General features: G+C 43.7%; 1 protein-coding gene across 1 annotated transcript in view; it reads right to left on the bottom strand.

Annotated features, from left to right (window-relative positions):
• Positions 1-1,876: 1,876 nt before the first annotated feature.
• The window catches only part of lgr4.S (leucine-rich repeat containing G protein-coupled receptor 4 S homeolog), a 91,535-nt gene continuing 72,194 nt past the window's right edge, over positions 1,877-21,217 (bottom strand). The window contains 14 exon segments of the mRNA NM_001096412.1: positions 1,877-3,455; positions 3,692-3,772; positions 5,467-5,588; positions 6,669-6,794; positions 6,971-7,042; positions 8,237-8,308; positions 10,033-10,098; positions 10,875-10,946; positions 12,655-12,723; positions 13,014-13,085; positions 14,087-14,158; positions 14,586-14,654; positions 15,858-15,929; positions 17,707-17,922. Coding sequence (NP_001089881.1) covers positions 2,176-3,455; positions 3,692-3,772; positions 5,467-5,588; positions 6,669-6,794; positions 6,971-7,042; positions 8,237-8,308; positions 10,033-10,098; positions 10,875-10,946; positions 12,655-12,723; positions 13,014-13,085; positions 14,087-14,158; positions 14,586-14,654; positions 15,858-15,929; positions 17,707-17,922 — 2,461 coding nt within the window. The 3' untranslated portion in view covers positions 1,877-2,175.

Consider the following 21,217-nt stretch of genomic DNA (forward strand, 5'->3'; position numbering starts at 1 on the left):
TCTGGCTGGTTAAAAAATCCGGTTGGATCGCTGCCACATCTGTTCATTGATGCGGCCCTGTGATCCGACCTCCAGTTTACCCTTCGTTATAATCCCATCTTTGGGCCCTAGGGCCCACGATCGGATCAGCCCGATATCGCCAACCTCAAGGGAGAGCGATCCGCTCGTTTGGCAATGCGTGGCCACCTTTACACGAAGAACTTTAATATTGCTCTTTAAAAACTTGACAAATATGGAATGTGAAACTGTAATATGGTTTTGAGATCAAATAAGCTTTTTAAAACTCTGCCTCCCGGTTGGAACGATTGTCAAACTCCCAGTATCCTACGCTGGGGGAGTGTTTCACGGTTTTCCATCCAAGAATCTGAGCAGCTTGGGGTTCTTCAAAGGTTCCAACTGATATGGATCATTCTGGTTTTCACAAGGCGAGTTGGGAAGGTTTTATGAGAAGGCTTTGTGCTTTTAATAGGCAGTTATTGGAAAGGCACCTCAAAAGTTTGCACCCCTCTATGAAGACTAGAATGTTCCAAGTCCTGACAAAAGGAAATGGGAGTAAATGATAAATTGTGTGCAGGGATTTCAACAAACTGGGGTTATCCAAGGTTTTGGCTTAGTGCCATGGACTGGAGCGTAATTGAGCAACACCAACGGAATGTCACACTCAGATGTATTTGCTGCTCTATGGGGTAAAACCATATTTTATAGCAGTGATCTCCCAACCAGTGACTCATGCCGAAGAAGACCGAAGAGAAGAAGATGGCGCCGTGAGCTCCACTGCGCTAAATTTGCAAATAGAGTTAAATTGAGAGTTAGGGGCATTTACTAAAGGCTGGGAGGGAGCATGGAGGGGGTCTATGTAGGGTAGGAGTTTTTATAATTAAGGGTTTGGTTCTCCTTTAAAAGGAGAATTCAACCCAAAACATAAAAAAAACCCTACACCCCTACCCTACATAGATCCCTCTCCCTTCGGAATGAGAGCGGCATGTCGGCGCATGCGCAGTTGGGAGCAATTATTTGTCTCGTGACAACTGCGCATGCGCCGAAACTCATGAGAATTGCCGAAGCGCCGGTCTCATTCCAAAGATTACCGAAGTGGACCAAGATGGAGCCCCGTGAACTCCGATGTCTGAATCTGCACTGAGGGGTAAGTAAAGAGTTAGAGGCATTTACCGAAGGTAACAGCTGGGAAGGGGGTCTATGTAGGGCAGGGGTTTTTATAATTAAGGGTTTGGTTCTCCTTTAAGCTGCTGTTAGAGTACAACTTCCAGCCGAAGATCCATAGGTCACAATCTGTTTAGCCTTGGATCCTGCCATCACTATAAGGACATGTGTAGATGGAGGAGACCCTAAAACTGATGGGGCTTTCCATAAAAGCCTAGAGAACCTTGAGAATAATGAAGCGATGACCCACCAGACTTACTAACACACACTGGCTACAAAATGTGGAAATGATTTCCCTTTTTTTTGGCCCTTTGTTAAATTCTCCTGAGTTACAGAATGCACAAGTACAGTTTCGCTGGTGCCAGCTGAATTCATACCATCTGGCTTTTAAACGTAGACATAAAACAATCCTATTCATACTTAAAGGGGGTCGAACCCCACATAGAAAATGAATCTAAATGTACTCCGAGTGCTCCCCTCAGGCACAATCAGTTAGTGGAGCTTACGAGACAACTGCGGAGCCAAGATTCTGGTAATAGCAGTCTAAAACTGAAAACAGCTAAATCTAAATTTGGAAAAAAGTGGTCAGTGGAGCACCCGGAGTAAGCCGACATTCGTTTTTCCATTTGGGATTAGAATCTTCTACAGCAGGAACGGAACACGGATACACATTCAAAGCAAACGGAAAAAAGAACGGCTTGCTCGAAACAGATCATTAACGAAACAAAATTATATTTAGCTACGAATTTTGGTTTACAAATTATTCATAGTCCAGTCTGCTCTCGCAGAGACCAACCGCAAAGCGTGTTAAAACTCCAGACGTCTTCAGCCTGCTTCCCTTCTTTTATTAAGCGACGTCCCTTACAAAAGTGCTCCTTTGCTCGTCAAGGCATTCGTTATGCTTTGAATAGTCCTGGTCTCCTCACAGTGAGGAGGTCTAAGCCCGTGGCTTTCCAGCTGTTCTACATTTTGCTGGCTTTCTCAGCCTCACAAGAGTCAACTAGAATGATGGATTCAGTCTTTCATTCTCGGTATATTATAAGCATAACGGACCAAAGGCAAACCTCGGCTCTGGTAAAAGCAGGCTCGCCCACATGCCTGCACTTGGTCTGAGCTGTCGGAGACAAAGGAGTCCTCTTCATCGGCACAATCCGAGTGGGCAGACTGGGTACCAAAGTCGGACCAGTAATTATCAGGTCGTTGGCAAGGCACAACTGCCAGCGTAGGGCAGCTATGAGATTTTATTAAGTGTTTACAAGGCGGAGGGTTCTTTAAAAGAACGGACTCGCAGTAGTCGCACACCGCAAAGTTCCCCCCCTGCAGGTGTGAATACATGCCGAAGTCATAGTAAAAATCCTGAGTCACGCATCCTCTTTGAGAGTTTGTTGCGACGGCGACTGAACCGCTTCTTTTGGTCAAACGCCATCTCAAGAGCTTCCAATCTTCTTTGAATTTTGGATTGAAGAACACATACAGGACAGGATTCAGACACGCAGGCAAGGGCAGAAATATCAACGTGACTGATTTCATGATTTCCGGACTAATGTAGACGGCAGTGATGAGCGGGGCGAATGAGAAGAAGGCCACGGGACAGAAGAAGATGCAGTTGGTGAAGATGAGCCAAGCAACGTGCTTGATCATGCTGGACTCGGCATTTTCTGAGAGATCCTCTTTCTCTATGGTGCAGTATAGTTTGGTGTAGGTGATAACCATGATCAAAAAGGCCAATGAATTTAGAAGGACCAGGGTTACCGTGAATCCCAATGAAGGTGTTTCGCCTGTAGGGAAAGGCAAGCAGAGAGGAGATGAAGAGAACTCTCCAACGTGGAACAGCGGGAGGCATCCTGCAGCAGTGGCCAACAAAACGGCAAGAAGCGAAGCAACCTGAAATTTCCTCAAATGCTGATGCTTCTCTTTCTTAATGATGTCCTTGGCTGATAAGCTTCTCTCTATGGCGGCCAACATCAGGAAGAAGATGGCACTTTCAGAAGAGAAAATTGCAAGGAACCCGGCCACTTTGCATCCGCTGCCCGTCTCCCACCATATACCAAACTCAGCAAACTGTCCCCAGGAGACGGTGTCTAGGACCGTCAGAATGCCGGTGTACACGCCCATGAAAAGGTTCGAGACAGCGATCAGACCGACGAAGAGCTTGGAGGAGGTGAGTGGGGAGCAGGAGGCAAACATTGTCACAATGACAATCACATTAAAGATCAGAGCCAGGAGGAAGATGAACCAGACGGTGAGTCTTATCATCCAGCTGCCAAGGAGATATTCGCACGGTTTGAAGGGGCCTGAAAAAAAAATAAAAAAATTCACACTGGTAAGAACAAAGCGCTTTAATTCGGTTTATTGTTGTGAAATGCATATTACTAGACAGCATTCACCTCAGTAGAGGTTATATAATATAAGGTTACTGGAACAAGATGCCAAAAACCAAGGGAGAATTTAGAAGAACTGCACGACTCTGAGCTCTACTACTTTCACCACCTTCCCTCTTCCCTTTATTTTCAATAAAACCTTGATTTACCTGTGGCAGGATTGCACTGAATTAAGGCTTGAACGTGTTCTTTATCTTCTGTACCGATATAATCTGGATCCACAGCAGCGGCTGCACAAAACAGACACAAAAGGTGAAATAATAACTACAATCTTTCTTACTCAAAGCTACAAGTATTTGTGCTAAGGCAGAAACACTGAGGGGCAAATTCACTAAGCGCCAAAGCGCCGAACGCTAGCGTTTGGCATTTTCGTTACGAACGCTGGCGTAGTTTCGCTAGTGTTACTTCGCACCCTTACGCCAGGCGAATTTTCGCTAGCGACGTAACTACGCAAATTCACTAACTTGCGCAGTGTACTGAACGCTACCTTTTACGCTAGACTTCCTTCGCCACCTCAGACCTGGCGAAGCGCAATAGAGTAGATAGGGATTGTTTAAAAAAAAAGTCAACATTTTTTCTAAGTCCCAAAAAACGCTGGCGTGTTTTCTACATTATGGGTGATAGGCTGAAAAAGATCGAAAAAATTTTTGGGGCTCCCCTCCTTCCCCCCTACATTTCCTGACTCATGGCAACTTACCTAGACAGTGGGCACATGTGTAGGGCAAAATAAACATTTTTATTTGATGATTTGAAGGTTTTCTAGGCATTTGTAGTGCTGATACGTATTCCTCCATTGAAATTTGAATTTGGCGCCGTATGCAAATTAGCCTTCGCTAGCGTAACTTCGCTTTACATAGCGAATCAACGCTAGCGCAACTTCGCAACCTTACGCTACCCCTGAGTGCAACTTCGGATTTTAGTGAATTTGCGGAGCGCTGGCGAAACTACGCCTGGCGAAGTGTGGCGAAGTTGCGCCTGGCGCAACTACGAATCTTAGTGAATTTGCCCCTGAGTCTCTCTTATAGATATGATCAAGGGATAACAAATCAGTGCTGTCCTAAGGGTCAGGGCACACGATCAGATTCCCCAAACTGCCTCTAGCCGGCTAGAATGTAAAATTACTAGCGGGATGGCACTCAAAACGATTAGTTTTCCAAAGTCGCCCGAAGTTTCCTCGTGAGGCAACTTAGGAACACGAAGCACTCTGGGGTAAATATATCAAAGAGTGAAGTTCGCCACTAGAGTGAAATTCCGCAGCTCTCAATTCATTTCTATGGGATTTTGAAAGGCGTATTTAGCAATGGGTGAAAGTGAAAGTTCACCCTTTGATAAATAGCCTATAAAAATCCCATAGAAATGAATGGAGAGTGGCGGAATTTCACTCTAGTGGCGGAACTTCACTCTTTGATAAATTTACCCCTGAGTGCCATTCTAGCCGGCTAGAGGCAGTTTGGGGAGATTAGTCGCCCCGAAGAAGAGGAGATTTGTCCCCGGGTGACTAATTTCTCCGAATCGGAGTGTGTGCCCTGACCCTAATGGAAGCCATGCTGCCTAAATGCATTTTTATGGCCCACAGCCTGCCCCAAAGGCCTTGCTTCTTTAATTCAAGACATTTTATTAGAATACGGCCTCCAAACATGTAGGATAAAATATAAAGTTATAATATATTATAATAATAATATAATTATGTGCTTTTGTTCTCACCCACAGAGGCTCGAAAACGTTAAAATAATAGGGCGCTATTTATGTAATTAGTTGTTTGGGGGGGTCATGTTTCAACCTGGAGCAATATGGTGCCAAGCTTGTGATCTAATCGGAGCACTCTGGCCATCGACTGTACAGTCATTTTCAGATCCCCTCAAATAACAGCATGTGGCCAGTTTTTACTCATTCTACATAAACTTCCATAATGAAAATGAAATACCTCTGTCGTGGTCAAGCAAAAGTCTTTGGGCTCTCGAGCGGTCGTCTTCTATGGTTGTGGTCATATAGGAATTACATGCAGAAAAGGCACAGCATTGATATGCATAGGGAACAGACAAAGACCTGCAGCGGGAGAAGGAAAAAGCAGAAATTACTAGCAAACCAGTCTCCAAACTTTACAGATAGATACTATGGGGCAAATTCACTAAGATGCGAAGTTGCGCCAGGCGTAGTTTCGCCAGCGCTCCGCAAATTCACTAAAATCCGAAGTTGCGCACAGGGGTAGCGTAAGGTTGCGAAGTTGCGCTAGCGTTGATTCGCTATGTAAAGCGAAGTTACGCTAGCGAAGGCTAATTTGCATAAGGCGCGAAATTCAAATTTCAATGGAGGAATACGTATCAGCACTACAAATGCCTAGAAAACCTTCAAATCATCAAATAAAAATTTTATTTTGCCCTACACATGTGCCCACTCTATAGTTAAGTTGCCATGAGTTAGGAAATGTAGGGGGGAAGGAGGGGAGCCCCAAAAATTTTTTCGATCTTTTTCAGCCTATCACCCATAATGTAGAAAACACGCCAGCGTTTTTTGGGACTTTTTTTGAAACAATCCCTATCTACTCTATTGCGCTTCGCCAGGTCTGAGGTGGCGAAGGAAGTCTGGCGTAAAAGGTAGCGTTCAGTACACTGCGCGCGTTAGTGAATTTGCGTAGTTACATCGCTAGCGAAAATTCGCCTGGCGTAAGGGTGCGAAGTAACACTAGCGAAACTACGCCAGCGTTCGTTAGTGAATTTGCGCAGTAACGAAAATGCCAAACGCTAGCGAATTAACGCTAGCGTTCGGCGCTTCGTGAATTTGCCCCTATGTCTTGTTTTAAAAAAGCAGAACAACTCAACTGGGCCAGTCATATCTCTATAGCAGGCGTCCGATCAAGGAATTCCAGCGTATGAAATATAACATGGAATACTCTGTTCTATGTTTTCATTGGGCATAGAATCCGCTTGCAACTTGCAATAGCAACTATAGTAGTGATGTGCGGGCCGGCCCGATACCCGCGGGACCTGTGCAATTAAGGGCCCAGAAGGAAATATAGCCTTTATTTCATAAAACTAATGTAAATAGGACAGTGAACATCAACCCTGTGCAAACAAACACTAGGCTTTAGGCCTTTCGTTACATATAATTATTCAGCAGATCACGTACGAGAGCTTAACAAGATCCTTTGCTGCCAGCGTTTCTTTAAATTCTGGGTTCCCAGTGAGCTTCAGCTGATTCAGGCCGTGCATCCCCTCGGTTGGAAATGTAGAGAGGTCATTGAAACTCAGGTCTCTGAAATGATGAAATCAATAGGTTACTGCCAGGAAAACCGAACAAAATCCAGAGAAACATACGGCGCACACACATGGATAAGCCAAATGGGATATGGCACCTGCTGGGTCTGCTTAGGAACCAGTTTTAAACGTAAAACGTTTAGTATTAGTGCATTGCCATCCAAAATTACTTACAGGTTAGTCAATGCTTTCAGAGTGACGAAGGCTTCCTTATAAATCGTTCGAATTCTATTTCGACTTAGATCTCTGGGGGGAAAGAAAAGACATAATGGAATATAAGGAAAGTTTTGCACATACCTGGGACTGTATTGTAGGTTATGGTGAACTGATGTTGTTTAGTACTGGTCAACAGGATGATTGCAGGGCCAAACTAAATCCTTCCAAAAACTGCACTGTGTTAATAAGCACTGTTTAGGGTAAGGCACACGTGAAGATTCGGGGACATTTAGTCGCCCAGCTATAAATCACCTCTTCTTCAGGGCGACTAATCTGCCCGAACCGCCTCCCATTGGCTAGAATCTAAATTGCCGGGGAAATGCTTCGGAATTTCAAAATTGAATATAAAAAGATCTGTTTGGTCTTTTGAGAAATGGATTTCAGTGCAGAATTCTGCTGGAGCAGCACTATTAACGGATTCATCTTGATAAAAAAAAAATTCCCATGACAGTATCCCTTTAATGAAGGTGAATTGCCCTTTAACGGGATCCTGTCATCGGAAAACAGGTTTTTTTTTCAAAACACATCAGTTAATAGTGCTCCTCCAGCAGAATTCTGCACTGAAATCCATTTCTCAAAAGACCAAACAGATTTTTTTATATTCAATTTTGAAATCTGACATGGGGCTAGACATATTGTCAGTTTCCCAGCTGCCCCCAGTCATGTGACTTGTGCCTGCACTTTAGGAGAGAAATGCTTTCTGGCAGGCTGCTGTTTTTCCTTCTCAATGTAACTGAATGTGTCTCAGTGGGACATGGGTTTTTACTATTGAGTGCTGTTCTTAGATCTACCAGGCAGCTGTTATCTTGTGTTAGGGAGCTGCTATCTGATTACCTTCCCATTGTTCTTTTGTTTGGCTGCTGGGGGGGAGGGAGGGGGGTGATATCACTCCAACTTGCAGTACAGCAGTAAAGAGTGATTGAAGTTTATCAGAGCACAAGTCACATGACTTTGGGCAGCTGGGAATAGCCCCATGTCAGATTTCAAAATTGAATATAAAAAAATCTGTTTGCCCTTTTGAGAAATGGATTTCAGTGCAGAATTCTGCTGGAGCAGCACTATTAACGGATTCATTTTGGAAAAAAACCTTTTTTTCCCATGACAGTATCCCTTTAAGAGCTTGCCAGTCACCAAGCCAAAGGTGCATAGGATCTTGGGAATGTAACATGTAATACGTTGGTGAAATCTACTATAACACTAAGTGGCATGCAAATATGCACTTACAGCACCCGTAAAGCAGTCAGGCCTTGGAACGTCTCATTCTGGACTTCTTGGATCTGATTATTCTGCAGGTACCTGCAAACACAAATGGTAGAAAACAACATCATTAACATGCAGCAAAATTAATGATGGATACCGGGAACATCAAGTTCCAACAGGATTTATGTGTGAAGTGGGATCAGGAAGGGAAAGCCGTTGCAAGTGAGTAGAACAGGAGACAAAGAGGAAATGTAGGGAGGGAGATAAGTGATGGAGGTGCTGACGGATGCTGCTAAATGAGATGTGCACAGGGCGGATGTAATTACAATTTCCCTGTTCTGATCCATGGAAGAGCCAGGAAGGAGGATGAGTTTGTAAGCGGTACACTAAATCCAGGAGTTGTTATTATTAGGTTTCTTAAATCAAGGACACTATATGCTTAAATTTGGCCTAGGACTCCAGTGAGAATCCATGCAAGCCTCTGGAATAGCAGTTGCTTGTTAAAAATACAAAGGGATAAGCTTTGAAGGCTGCTGGAATCACGAAGGCAAGGATAAGCATGTCCATATCCAACTGATCTGTCCAGTTCTGTCCATTTCCCAGGAAAATTAGTTCGGTGGGTTTTTGGGAATAAATAGAAAAGCATTGGACTAAGGATGGAGGGAGATTTACATCCAACAGGATTCTGGGAAATGATGGAGACTCGCGTGAATGAAATATTTGACACACTAAAGTGACAACAACTAAACCAGAAGAGCAGAAATGAAAGAGGAGCTGCTATTCCATCAGCTGCAACCAGGCACTGGCCAACATGGTGCATCAGCATCAAATCTGTCTGTATCCATGGTACATAGTTATTGGTCAGCATCATCTGCGCAACCAAAAGTGGCCTCTCCTTCCTCTAAAGTTCTTGTCAGTTATTCCTTCTCAGACAATCAGGGTTTCAATGTAAAACTAAATAAATCATCAGCAGACCAAGGGCTAATGTGGTGAAATATACGGTGTATCAATTGGCCAGTGCAGTGTTTTGGCTAGGAACAAGAACAGATTTTAAAAAGCGGTAGCCCCAAAGCGTTGGTTCAGGAGCCAGAAAATACCAACTGAACACTGTCTACAGCAGGGGTCCCCAACCTTTTTTACCCGTGAGCCTAATTCAAGTGTAAAATAATGTTGGAAAGCAACATAAGCATGCAAAAGGTTCTTGGGGCTTCCAAATAAGGGCTATGATTGGGTATTGGTAGCCCCTATGTGGACTTGCAGCCTACAGGAGGCCCTGTTGGCAGTACACCTGGTTTTTATGCAACTAAAGCTTTCCTTTAAGCCAGGAATTAAAAAACAAGCACCTGCTTGGAGGACACTGGGAGCAATATCCAAGGGGTCGGAGAGCAACATGTTGCTCATGAGCCACTGGTTGGGGATCACTGGTTTACTTTCATGGGATGGTTTTCTGTGTCCAGAATTCAGAACATCAACCAAAGACCTATAATGTTTAACTGTGCAGGAGAAAATACCCCTAAGGCACTTGTTGAAGCTGTTGAAGACCACAGCTTCCGAGGAGCCACAGTCTTCTTTCCTGAAAGTAGATTCTTCTGCATAAGAAGTGGTGCATTGACAGTTGGATGCATACACCTTGCATGTTTGTGGGAGTATTTCGGAACCGTACGTTTTTCCCCTGAAAGCTTGGAAATGCCAAGATGTAAAGTGGCATAATATTACCTTTACCTGGAGCTTAGAAACACTAATATTTAGCTCAAAACCCTACACAATAACATATGAAAGTACCAATACAAACGGCGTAAATGGAAGGTTTGTGTACTTACACTTCCTCTAAGGCACTGCAACCTTCAAATCCAACAGGTGCTGTGATCTCATTGTAGGACAAGTCCCTGAATATGTAAAAGTGAAGAATAAATATATTGAACTTGTCACATAAAGTAGCCCCACTGCCCATTAACTCCTGTGTTAGAAAGACTCATGTTGATCTGTATTCAACTCTAGTCTGTGGTTGGCACTTTTGGGGTGTTTCTCTTCCAGCTGAAATATGGCAGTTGCAACTACTTCCTACTCAGCCCAAAGGCTGGAGTAATCATACAAAAGGTAAACCCCGATTCTAAAAGGGGTATATTCTCCAATTCTAAGCTAGCCGAACATGAGAATTATATTGACCTATTTGGCACCAAGAGGCAATCGGTTCACTCTGACCTCTCCAGAACAATGATCATTGTCTATAAAGATTTGTGTAGGACAGGGGTCCCCAAACTTTTTTACCCATGAAGCACATTCAAATGTAAGAGAGTTTGGGAGCAACACAAGCATGAAAAAGTCCTTCGGGTGCCAAATAAGGGATGCGATTGGCTGTTTGGTAGCCTCTATGTGGACTGGCAGCCTACAAGAGGCTCTACTTGGCACTATACTTAGTTTTTATGCAATTAAAACTTGCTTCTAAGCCTGGAACTCAAAAATAAGCTCCTGCTTTGAGGCCACTGGGAGCAACATCCAAGGGGTTGGAGAGCAACATGTTACTCACGAGCTACTGGTTGGGGGATCACTGGTTTGGGGAATACATGCTACAAGGCTGTCATGTTGACCAAAAGAAAAATATAATTTGGCTTTATTAGCCTTTAAAAAAAGTAGGGTATGAAGATTAAACGTGTGCACTTACAAGGTTCGAAGCATCTTCTGCTCTTGGCAAAACTTTATCGGAATACTTTTGATCTTTGTGCCCGTCAAGGTCCTTTACAACAAAACAGACGTGCGTGTAAATATTTAACAAGATCTTGCGATTGCAAATGTAAAGAGAAAATGCAAAAGTGAAGATGGCTGCAGATTTACGGGCAGCTCTTTGGGATGATATCACAACCATACGCCTGTGATAAATGAGCATTCTTTTATTCTGTGGGGATCTTTGCGGGATCTGCTTTCTATCTAATTCACCTCACTCCATAGGAGAAATGCTGAGCGGTATTAGGACATGTTTGGTTTGTACCCAAACTTCCAGTTGCAGAAGCACTGGTATACGTTTAGGAGCAAATCTCTGTCTAATTTGGTCACCCAATTGGTAGACCCATTGAATCATGCATGGTTTCCATGCAGCCTTAAAGCTGCAAAAGCTCAAAGCAGGGAATCATCAAACTGAAAACATTCCTCTTTACCCCAGTCAGCTCCAACCCAAGTCTGCCCACCTAAGTTTTGTTTAGGCTTTAAAGGAGAAGGAAAGGCACCCCAAGTGATTTTATTAATTTACCGGACACCCCAGGCCGGTGCTTCGATCAGGAGAAAACTGCACCGGCCTGGGGTTATACCAGTGAACACCACGGAGCGATCGCCTTCCGGCTTCTTCAATCTTCAAATTTCCTGGGGCAGACGCATGCGCAGTAGAACAAAATACCTGGCTTTTTCTTTAAATTTCGGCTTTTCGCTGTACTAAGGCGCATGCGGCGCGTGCTGCACCAGGTTGCAGTTTTCTGCTGATAGGAGCATCATCCCAGAGTGTCAGTTAAGTAAATAGAATCACTTGGGGATGCCTTACTTTAAGCACCCTCAAGTAGAAAATGCCTTTCCTTCTCCTTTAAGTTTTTGTTTTTTTCAGGTTGGAACTCCAAGCTACGTCTCAGAACAAGGATGGTTTCCCTTTCTGTGCAAGAATCAGGCTCTGCCCATTTCTCAAACCACTTCAACCCAATCCTAATTACAGTGACATGAAGAAAATCGGTGGTTGACTGTAAGAAAGCAGTTTTTATCTCCTTTATTATGGACAAGAGGTTTGGAAGGATTCAGCTGTGGAGTAACAGTAGCACCAGGAGGAGTAGGAAGTCCTCCATCGGCCAGTTTTTTTTTGTGGTCTTGTCCTCTGTTGGTGAGACTTCAATTTCGAGTGCGACCTTTTCCAACAAACTGATTTTCTCCCTAATCTAGGGTGGCTTGGGACATCTGCACTTGGACCATGCTGTTCAATCTTCTACACTTGACACCATCATACCTTGCCCTGTTTTGTTAGAAGTATGGCTCCTATATGAGAAGATGATGGTTTTGGGCATATTTGGCCAAAGCCACCATGAGGGAAAGTGTGAAAATGCTTTCATATAAAGGCTTCAAGATGGCGAACTCTACATTTAAGGGCAGAGAAACAAGCTGCTATTACGGGAGATTAGTCGCCCAGCGACAAATTGGTTCTTCTTCAGACATCTAATCTCCCCGAATGACATTCCCGACGTCTAAAATGTAAATCATCGGCGGGATGGCACTCGCAACGCTTCGTTTTCCAAAGTTACCTCACGAGACTTCGGAAAGCCGAATCGATCCGAGTGCCTTCCTGCAGCCGATTTCGGGGAGATTAATTGCCCGAAGAAGAGATTTGTCACTGGCCGACTAATCTCCTGAAATAGCAGTTCTTGTCTCTGCTCTAAAGCACAAAAAAACAACCAAACAAAAGAAATACTTACAGGCTTTCTAGATTATTAGTCCCAGTAAGATTAGGAAACCATTGAACATTGCTTGCCCCACGAATGATTCTATAGAGAGACAAAGGATGAGATTTAGTTCTGCATCGCCCAATCACAATGCTTGTATATATGTATCTCTAGAAGTGATTTTTGCCATATAAATAATAAAGACAATAAGGCATAAGCGGCTTTATTTTCACACAGCTCTGTCCATGTAAATGTATTTAAGGAATCATTCCCCTTCAACCCATTTAGAGGTCACCAAATCATGCGGCACAGTTATAGAATGCAGACAGTGCCATTGCTCGTTTCAAGTATCTCACTTCACACGTTCTAACGAGGGGTAGACAAGTACTTACAAGAAGTGGAGGTCTGATAAGTTCTGAAATGCTGAATTCCCCACGAAAGACAAGGGATTATCGTACAACTGTCTGAAAATTTCAAGAGAGTTATCTGGTTAATGAAACCCGCACATCGGCTGTGTAGCTTATAATCAGCGCAGAGGAGGAGCATTTAAGAGTTGAGCAGCGCAAGGGGTCAGGAAAGGATTCTCTCTCCCAGCAGAAAAGGAGTTTTATCAGGCGCTGCTACTGGGTCCAGAATGCCAGGGGTCCAAAAAAAAACCTTGCAGCTATGGGCCCACTTAACCCCTTTATTCTCCTAGTCTTTTATATCTACTTACTATACTCTATTCTCTCTCTATTCTCCCATTATTAAGCCTTTTTCCCCCATAAAGAAATAAGGAATTTCCGTGAAATAGGCCAAATGGTTAGACGCAAGAGGGTCCACCTGGAGTTTTTCTGGTATCCCGGTGGGCCAGTCCGACATCGCTTGTAGCGGAGGTTGCCAACCGGCAAACTTGTAATACTCTTAACAAAAGCCCTTGGCCCGCCCCCAATCCGCTGGAAACTTTTCTCCGCCTTCTGGTCATCACAGGTCACGGCCCCGAGCCCTTTTACGCCACAGCCCCGAGCCCTTTTACGTCGCCACCCCTTTTACGGCACGGCCATACGGCCTTTTACGGCACGGCCCCACGCCCTTTTACGGGACGGCCCCACGCCCTTTTACGGACGGCCCCACGCCCTTTTACGGACGGCCCCTCGCCCTTTTACGGCACGGCCTCACCCCCTTTTACGGCACGGCCTCACCCCCTTTTACGGCACAGCCTCACCCCCTTTTACGGCACAGCCTCACCCCCTTTTACGGCACAGCCTCACCCCCTTTTACGGCACAGCCTCACCCCCTTTTACGTCGCCACACCTTTTTACATCACATCCCGCAGCTTTTACGCCATGGCCCCACGCCCTTTTACGTCATGCCCCCACAAAATGACTGATAAAGAGCACAATGAATATAATTTATCACAAACTGGAGCCCAATATTTCTACCGTAGATATAAATCTGAGCTTTTATTTAATAATATTTAACTTACATGGTTCTTAACAGTGGGTTCTTCACAAATGCTCCATCTGGGATTGTTGTGATGGAATTACTGTGGAAACCCCTAGATCCAAAAACAAAAACAGTATGAGAAGAGATATGTACAGGTAGGGCATCCGTTATCCGGAAACCTGTTGTCCAGAAAGTTCCAAATTACAGAATGCCTGTCTCCCGTAGGCTCCATTTTATCCAAATAATCCAAATTTTTAAAATTGATTTCCTTTTTCTGTGTAATAATAAAACAGTCGCTCGTACTTGATCCCAAATAAGATATAATTAATCCTTATTGGAAGCAAAACCAGCCTATTGGGTTTATGTAATGTTTATATAATTTTCTAGTAGACAGATCCAAATTACGCAAAGAGCCGTTATCCGGAAAACCCCGGGTCGCGAGCATTCTGGAAACAGCTCTCATACCTGTATATTCAATAAGCTGAATGAAGCATTCTCACGACCCATGCTATACTTAGAAAGAATTAGACAATACTTACAACTCCTTCAAATTGGGCAAGGATTTGATGGCGTTCGGGAAATCGATCAGGTTGTTGTAATTTAGATCCCTGAGAAGAACAGAGGAAAAGTATTTAGGAAACAACTGCACATACAGTGTAATTAACCATAATAAGTGTAAAGTGTATGTCTAGGAGGCATTATTACAGCAACATAAACAATCCAACATCCAATTGCAGGAGGGGGCAATTCTATCATTTAAAGTTCAGTACAATAGTTTTGAGGGCTTAATGGGGAGTAACACTTACACTGTTAGGGTAGAGACGCACGGGAAGATTGGGGGAAATTTAGTCGCCTGGCGACTAATCGGCTCTTCTTCGGGTGACTAATTTCCCCGAAAACAATTTAAATTGGCGGCGGGATGGCACTCGGAGCGTTTCGTTATCCGAAGACGCCCGAAGTTGCCCGACGAGGAAACTTCAGGCGACTTCGGAAAGCTAAGGCAATCGGAGGAAACTTTGGGCGGCTTCGGAAAGCCAAAGCGAACTGAGTGCCATCCCCCCGGCGATTTATATTCTAGCTGGAAGGAAGGCAGTTCAGGGAGATTAGTCGCCCGAAGAAGAAGAGATTTATTGCTGGGCGACCAATCTCCTGAAATAGCAGCGCATGTCTGTGTCCTTACAATGGAGTAGAAACAAGTTGCGACTCTGAGACAACCAAGATTATTTATTTATGGTAGGGTGAGGTTGACTTTCTTGGGGGTCTGAAGTTGCCAAATGCCCAGATCTTTAATTCTGTTTTATGGTTGGAGCAGATTTTTTGGGGGAGCAACAGATGCACGTTTTATCATTTTTCTCTGCAAACATAAAAATGTGTAAATTAAATGAAAAGAATGTGTTGAGCAGAGAAATCGACACAAAAGCTACTCGTTGCATTGCATTGAAAACAGCACCAAGTTAATGAACATTTTTATATATTTTTTTTTCGTTGGTAGGAATATTCTGTATCGCCATCCAAACTTCCAAAATAAGCTTTCTGGAAAGGAATGGCATTTTCGAGGTAATATGTCTAAATGAAATCCTGCCCACATCCTGCATTTCATTCTGTAAAAGCAATTATACTCGGCGGATACAACGCATCCTTGCAGCCCCTCGGGCAAAACAACTGTAATGAAGGGAAGTTTCCTTTTCAAGGTACTTTGTCACAATATACAAACAAGTACAAGTCATGCTATGGGGTCTTTGATCACTGCACAAAAGAACAAGTCCATGGAGACTCGAGTTGAAAAAGAAAGGAAATATAATTCTACTTACAGAGCTTCGAGATTATCCAGTCCATGGAAACAATGTGGTCCGAGGGTCCTGATTTTATTGTTGTGAAGATGTCTGGAATTAGGAAAAGGGACACGAAATTGTGATGGTTAATGGAGACATGGAAAACTACAGACAAATGAAAGTGTGCTTCTATTTACAAACAGTTTGCTCCAGTCCAGACTTCCATTGCCCCATTAAGTGGTTAGATTTCCCTGGTTTAAAGCGGCTTGATTAGTCAAAGCAAGAATCTGTATGGTTGCTGAAGTTTAACATTGTGATTTATGAGTCCCACTAACTGCGTGTAGTGTGCAGCTACTATTGTCCTCTGTTCTAAGTGTAGAATTTCCATTTAGAACATGTTTAATAGGTCACACGGACCCATCAAGAAACACAAACAATACGTTGATTAGGACCCAGGATACCCATGTTTATAAAAGTGGTGGTTGGACGGTTTCAGTTTAAAAACCTCTTGGAGGTCCAACCTCTGACCAGGATCCACCTGGCTCTGTATGTTATAGACCAGTGATCCCCAACCAGTAGCTCGTGAGCCACATGTTGCTCTCCAACCCCTTGGATGTTGCTCCCAGTGGCCTCAAAGCAAGTGTTTATTTTTGAATTCCAGGCTTGGAGGCAAGTTTTGGTTGTATAAAAACCAGGTGCACTGCCAAACAGAGTCTCAATGTAGGCTGACAATCCACATAGGGGCTACTAAATAGCCAATCACAGTACTTGTTTGGCACCCCAAGAACATTTTTTATCCTTGTGTTGCTCCCCAACTCCTTTTACTTCTGAATGTTGCTCACGGGTTCAAAAGGTTGGGGATCCCTGTTATAGACCATAACAAGATTTCTTCAATCATTTGGCCATAGAGGCAAAGTATGTGAAGGTCTGCAAATATGTTAATATCCCTAGGGTCCAACGATTGGATCATAATGAAAGTTATACGGGTGGTCAGATCACAGTCGGGATGCTGGTTACGATTGCACCACAGATAACAACCTTAGCAGCTATTGGGGATGCTGAACACCATATCCTGAACACAGGACATTCAAACTAAATTCCTTATAGTGGTCTTCTAACTAATTCTGAACCTTAGAACTGGGATGTTTCACATCAATCAAGGTTTGTTCTTCTGCTCTTCCAAATCCTTTATTCCAAGTTACCTCCATCTAGCAAGATTCTTGTGTAAATGAGATGGATAGATGATAGATGGAGGGATAGATAGATGGAGGGATAGATAGATGGAGGGATAGATAGATGGAGGGATAGATAGATGGAGGGATAGATAGATGGAGGGATAGATAGATGGAGGGATAGATAGATGGAGGGATAGATAGATAGATAGATAGATAGATAGAGGGATAGATAGATAGATGGAGGGATAGATAGATAGATGGAGGGATAGATAGATAGATGGAGGGATAGATAGATAGATGGAGGGATAGATAGATAGATGGAGGGATAGATAGATAGATAGATGGAGGGATAGATAGATAGATAGATGGAGGGATAGATAGATGGAGGGATAGATAGATGGAGGGATAGATAGATGGAGGGATAGATAGATGGAGGGATAGATAGATGGAGGGATAGATAGATAGATGGAGGGATAGATAGATAGATGGAGGGATAGATAGATGTAGGGATAGATAGATGATAGATGTAGGGATAGATAGATAGATGATAGATAATAGATAATAGATAGATAGATAGAGGGATAGATAATCGATAGATAGATAGATGGAGGGATAGATAGATAGATGGATTCGATAGCTAGAGAGGTAGATAAGCAAACTGATGATCTAGAACACCCATGCCCAATATATGGGCTAACTAGACAAATACTTACAAAACCACAAGGCTGGACAGATTGGAGAAAGCATAATCGGGTATATGGGCGATTTTGTTAAGCGCCAGTGTCAAGGCCTGTAGAGATGGGAGGTTGCTGAGTGGACGAATTGGCACTTCAGTCAAGCTATTGTCGTCCAGCCAAAGATGACGAAGTTGCACGAGGCCCTCGAAGCTATCCTCTGGAACCGTGACAATGTGATTTGCATCTAAGCGCCTGCAGGAGACAACAGAAATCATTTTTTAAAGTTCTGCATCAAGTGTTGGGTGTTGGTGCAGTGCCCACCCAAAGCAGCCAGAGGTAGGAGATGTCTGTGCCCCGGGCATTCATCAAATGACCTGCACAGTTTGCCGACTTTAGGGCAATATATATGGATGGTCTCCAGCTTGCAACTGGTTTGTAAAGCCTTAGCAACAATATCAATCAGATGAATAAAGCCAAGTTATATTACAGGTTTGTACGATAGGATAGTGCTTTGTGTTGCCAAAAGTATTCCCAGAAGGTCAATATTTCCCCGTTACTCAACACATTTTCTTAAAGGGATCCGGTCATCGGAAAACATGTTTTTTTCAAAATGAATCAGTTAATAGTGCTACTCCAGCAGAATTCTGCACTGAAATCCATTTCTCAAAAGAGCAAACAGATTTTTTTATATTCAATTTTGAAATCTGACATGGGGCTAGACATATTGTCAATTTCCCAGCTGCCCCTGGTCATGTGATCATGGAGTCCTCTATCAATTCATCAGAATAGGCTGGACTGCATCGAGCAATTGAGCGTCAAGATGCAACACCGTGCAGCCGTTTTCATATTGTATTGTTAGTAATGCAGAATGGAAACTGCCATCTCACAGTAGTGGCAGTTTTACCTTACTCAATGGTTATGCAGCTCTGTCACTGGGAACAGGACCGGCCGTTAGCAGCACAACTGATAAGCCTACAGAACAAATGCTACACAGGACCCCACCTAAAAAGCTTAGGTTTCAAAGTGCTTAATCCACATTCAAAGAATAGTTTTACAATCCGTCAGCTATGCAGTAATTCAGCTTAAAAAGAAGCATTTCTTCTAGCCTTTATTAACTCAAAGGGGAAGTACGCCCTGCTTACTATAGATTTTTATCTTTCACTTACGAATGCATAGCTTGCTCTGGGCATATATAAAGTTTAAAGGTGAAGGAAAGGCTAACATTAAGTCAGCTTTATCAGAAATACACCAGTAAACCCTCAAAGGAATGCTGCTCTGAGTCCTCTGTCAAAAGAAACAGCACATTTCTTTCCTTCTATTGTGTACTCATGGGCTTCTGTATCAGACTTCCTGTTTTCATCTTAAACCTCCAGGGCTTGGGCTTGAGCATGCTCAGTTTGCTCCTCTCTCCCCTCCCTGCTGTAATCTGAGCCCAGAGCTATGAGTGAGCAGGGAGAGACTCAGGCAGGAAGTGATGTCACACCAAGCTAATATGGCAGCTGCTATCCTAAACAAACAGAGAGCTTCTAGAGCGGTTTACTCGGGTATGGTAAAGCATTCTGCAGAATAAATACAGTGTTATAGCTTGCACTATTGTGGCTCATCTATTGGCAATAAACTGCTTCAGCAGCTTTCCTTCTCCTTTAAAGGGGCATGCCACATTAATCAGCTCTTAGAATCATGTGAACAATATTCTCTGCAACCAGCAGCAAAATGTTTCGGCAGGTTTTTCAAAAAAAAAAAAAAAATAGTCACCCACAAACTTCAATGCATTTGCCAATTTTTCGTCGTTTTTCAGACGAATTTTCAGCAAATCGAAAAGGGTCAGATTCACCCATCGCTGGTAACAAGAAATGGAACCAGACTAGTATCTACAGTAAACTATGACATCATAACGTACAGAAATGCAGGTTTGCATCAGTGATGTTGTAGCCGTATGCGTCTTTTGAATCACTAGGGTTGGCACCTCTTCATTTTATTTAATACACACCCAGCACGACTAATTATAAATGAGATTATAAATCAGATGCATGCTGCAGACTGCATTGGATTCTGTACCAGAAAAAACACTGCAAACTTGTAGTCCTAGGTTCGATTCCAGCCAGTAAACTATCTGCAAGAAGTTGTGTTCCTCTGGGTATTTTGGTTTCCTGTAGGGATGCACCGAATCCAGGATTCGGTTCAGATTCGGCCTTTTGCAGCAGGGATCGGATTTGGCGGAAACCTTCTTCATGGGCGATTCAAATGTTTTCCCCTTCCCACCCCTAATTTGCATATGCAAATTTGGATTCGGCCGAATCTTTCGTGAAGGATTCGAGGGGGTTGGCTGAATCCAAAATAGTGGATTTGGTGCATCCCTAGTTTCCTCTAGGGATGCATCGAATCCAGGATTCGGTTCAGGGATTTGGCCGTTTTTCAGCAGGGATCGGATTTGGCGGAATCCTTCTTCCTGGCCAAACCAAATGTTTTCCCCTTCCCACCCCTAATTGGCATATGCAAATTAGGATTTGGATTCAGTTCAGTATTCGGTCGAATCTTTCACGAAGGATTTGGGGGTTTGGCTGAATCCCTAGTTTCCTCTAGGGATGCACCCAATCCAGGATTCGGTTCGGATTCGGCCTTTTTGCAGCAGGTTTCGGATTTGGCCGAAACCTTCTTCCTGGCCGAATAGAATGTTTTCCCCTTACCACCCCTAATTCACATATGCAAATTTGGATTCGGCCGAATCTTCCGTGAAGGATTCGAGGGGGTTGGCTGAAAAGTTTCCTCTAGGGATGAACCGAATCCAGGATTCGGTTCGGGATTTGGCCTTTTACAGCAGGGATCGGATTCTGCCGAATCCTTCTTCCTGGCCAAACCGAATGTTTTCCCCTTCCCACCCCTAATTGGCATATGCAAATTAGGATTTGGATTCAGTTCGGTATTCGGCCGAATCTTTCACGAAGGATTTGAGGGTTCGGCTGAATCCAAAATGGATTCAGAAGTGGATTTGGTGCTTCCCAAGTTTCCTCTAGGGATGCCCCGAATCCAGGTTTCGGTTCGGGATTCGGCCTTTTTCAGTAGTGATCGTATTTGGCCTAATGTTTCTTCCTGGCCGAACCAAATGTTTTCCCCTGCCCACCAGTATTCAGCCGAATCTTGAAGGATTCAGGGGTTCAGCGGAATCGGAAATAGTGGATTCGGGGCATCTCTAGTTTTACTCCATACTCCAAAAACTGACTGAGCTTTAATGAATGTTAAAACAATAGGAGTGGGCAAGGGCATTGTGGGATGTTTTGCCGGCTGAAAAGGAGATTTAGGGCACTGGCAGAACTGGCAATTGAGAGTCGTTGGGCAGGTGGGAAAAAACTTTCAATGAGCTGCATTATTTGAGCGAAAATCACCTGACCCGCAATTGAACCGCCAGAAACCGGGTCAATAAACATTTAGTTCAATGCCGGGGCAATTGTAAGTGTTTTGGCCGCCTGCCGAGGTTGAAATCACGTGGGCAGCGAGACGGCTTGTGGCCGGGTAACTTGAAGCCGTGTTTGCCTCCTGTCAGTACAAC

This window comes from Xenopus laevis, chromosome 4S (genome assembly GCF_017654675.1).
Source record: "Xenopus laevis strain J_2021 chromosome 4S, Xenopus_laevis_v10.1, whole genome shotgun sequence".
Taxonomy (NCBI): domain Eukaryota; kingdom Metazoa; phylum Chordata; class Amphibia; order Anura; family Pipidae; genus Xenopus; species Xenopus laevis.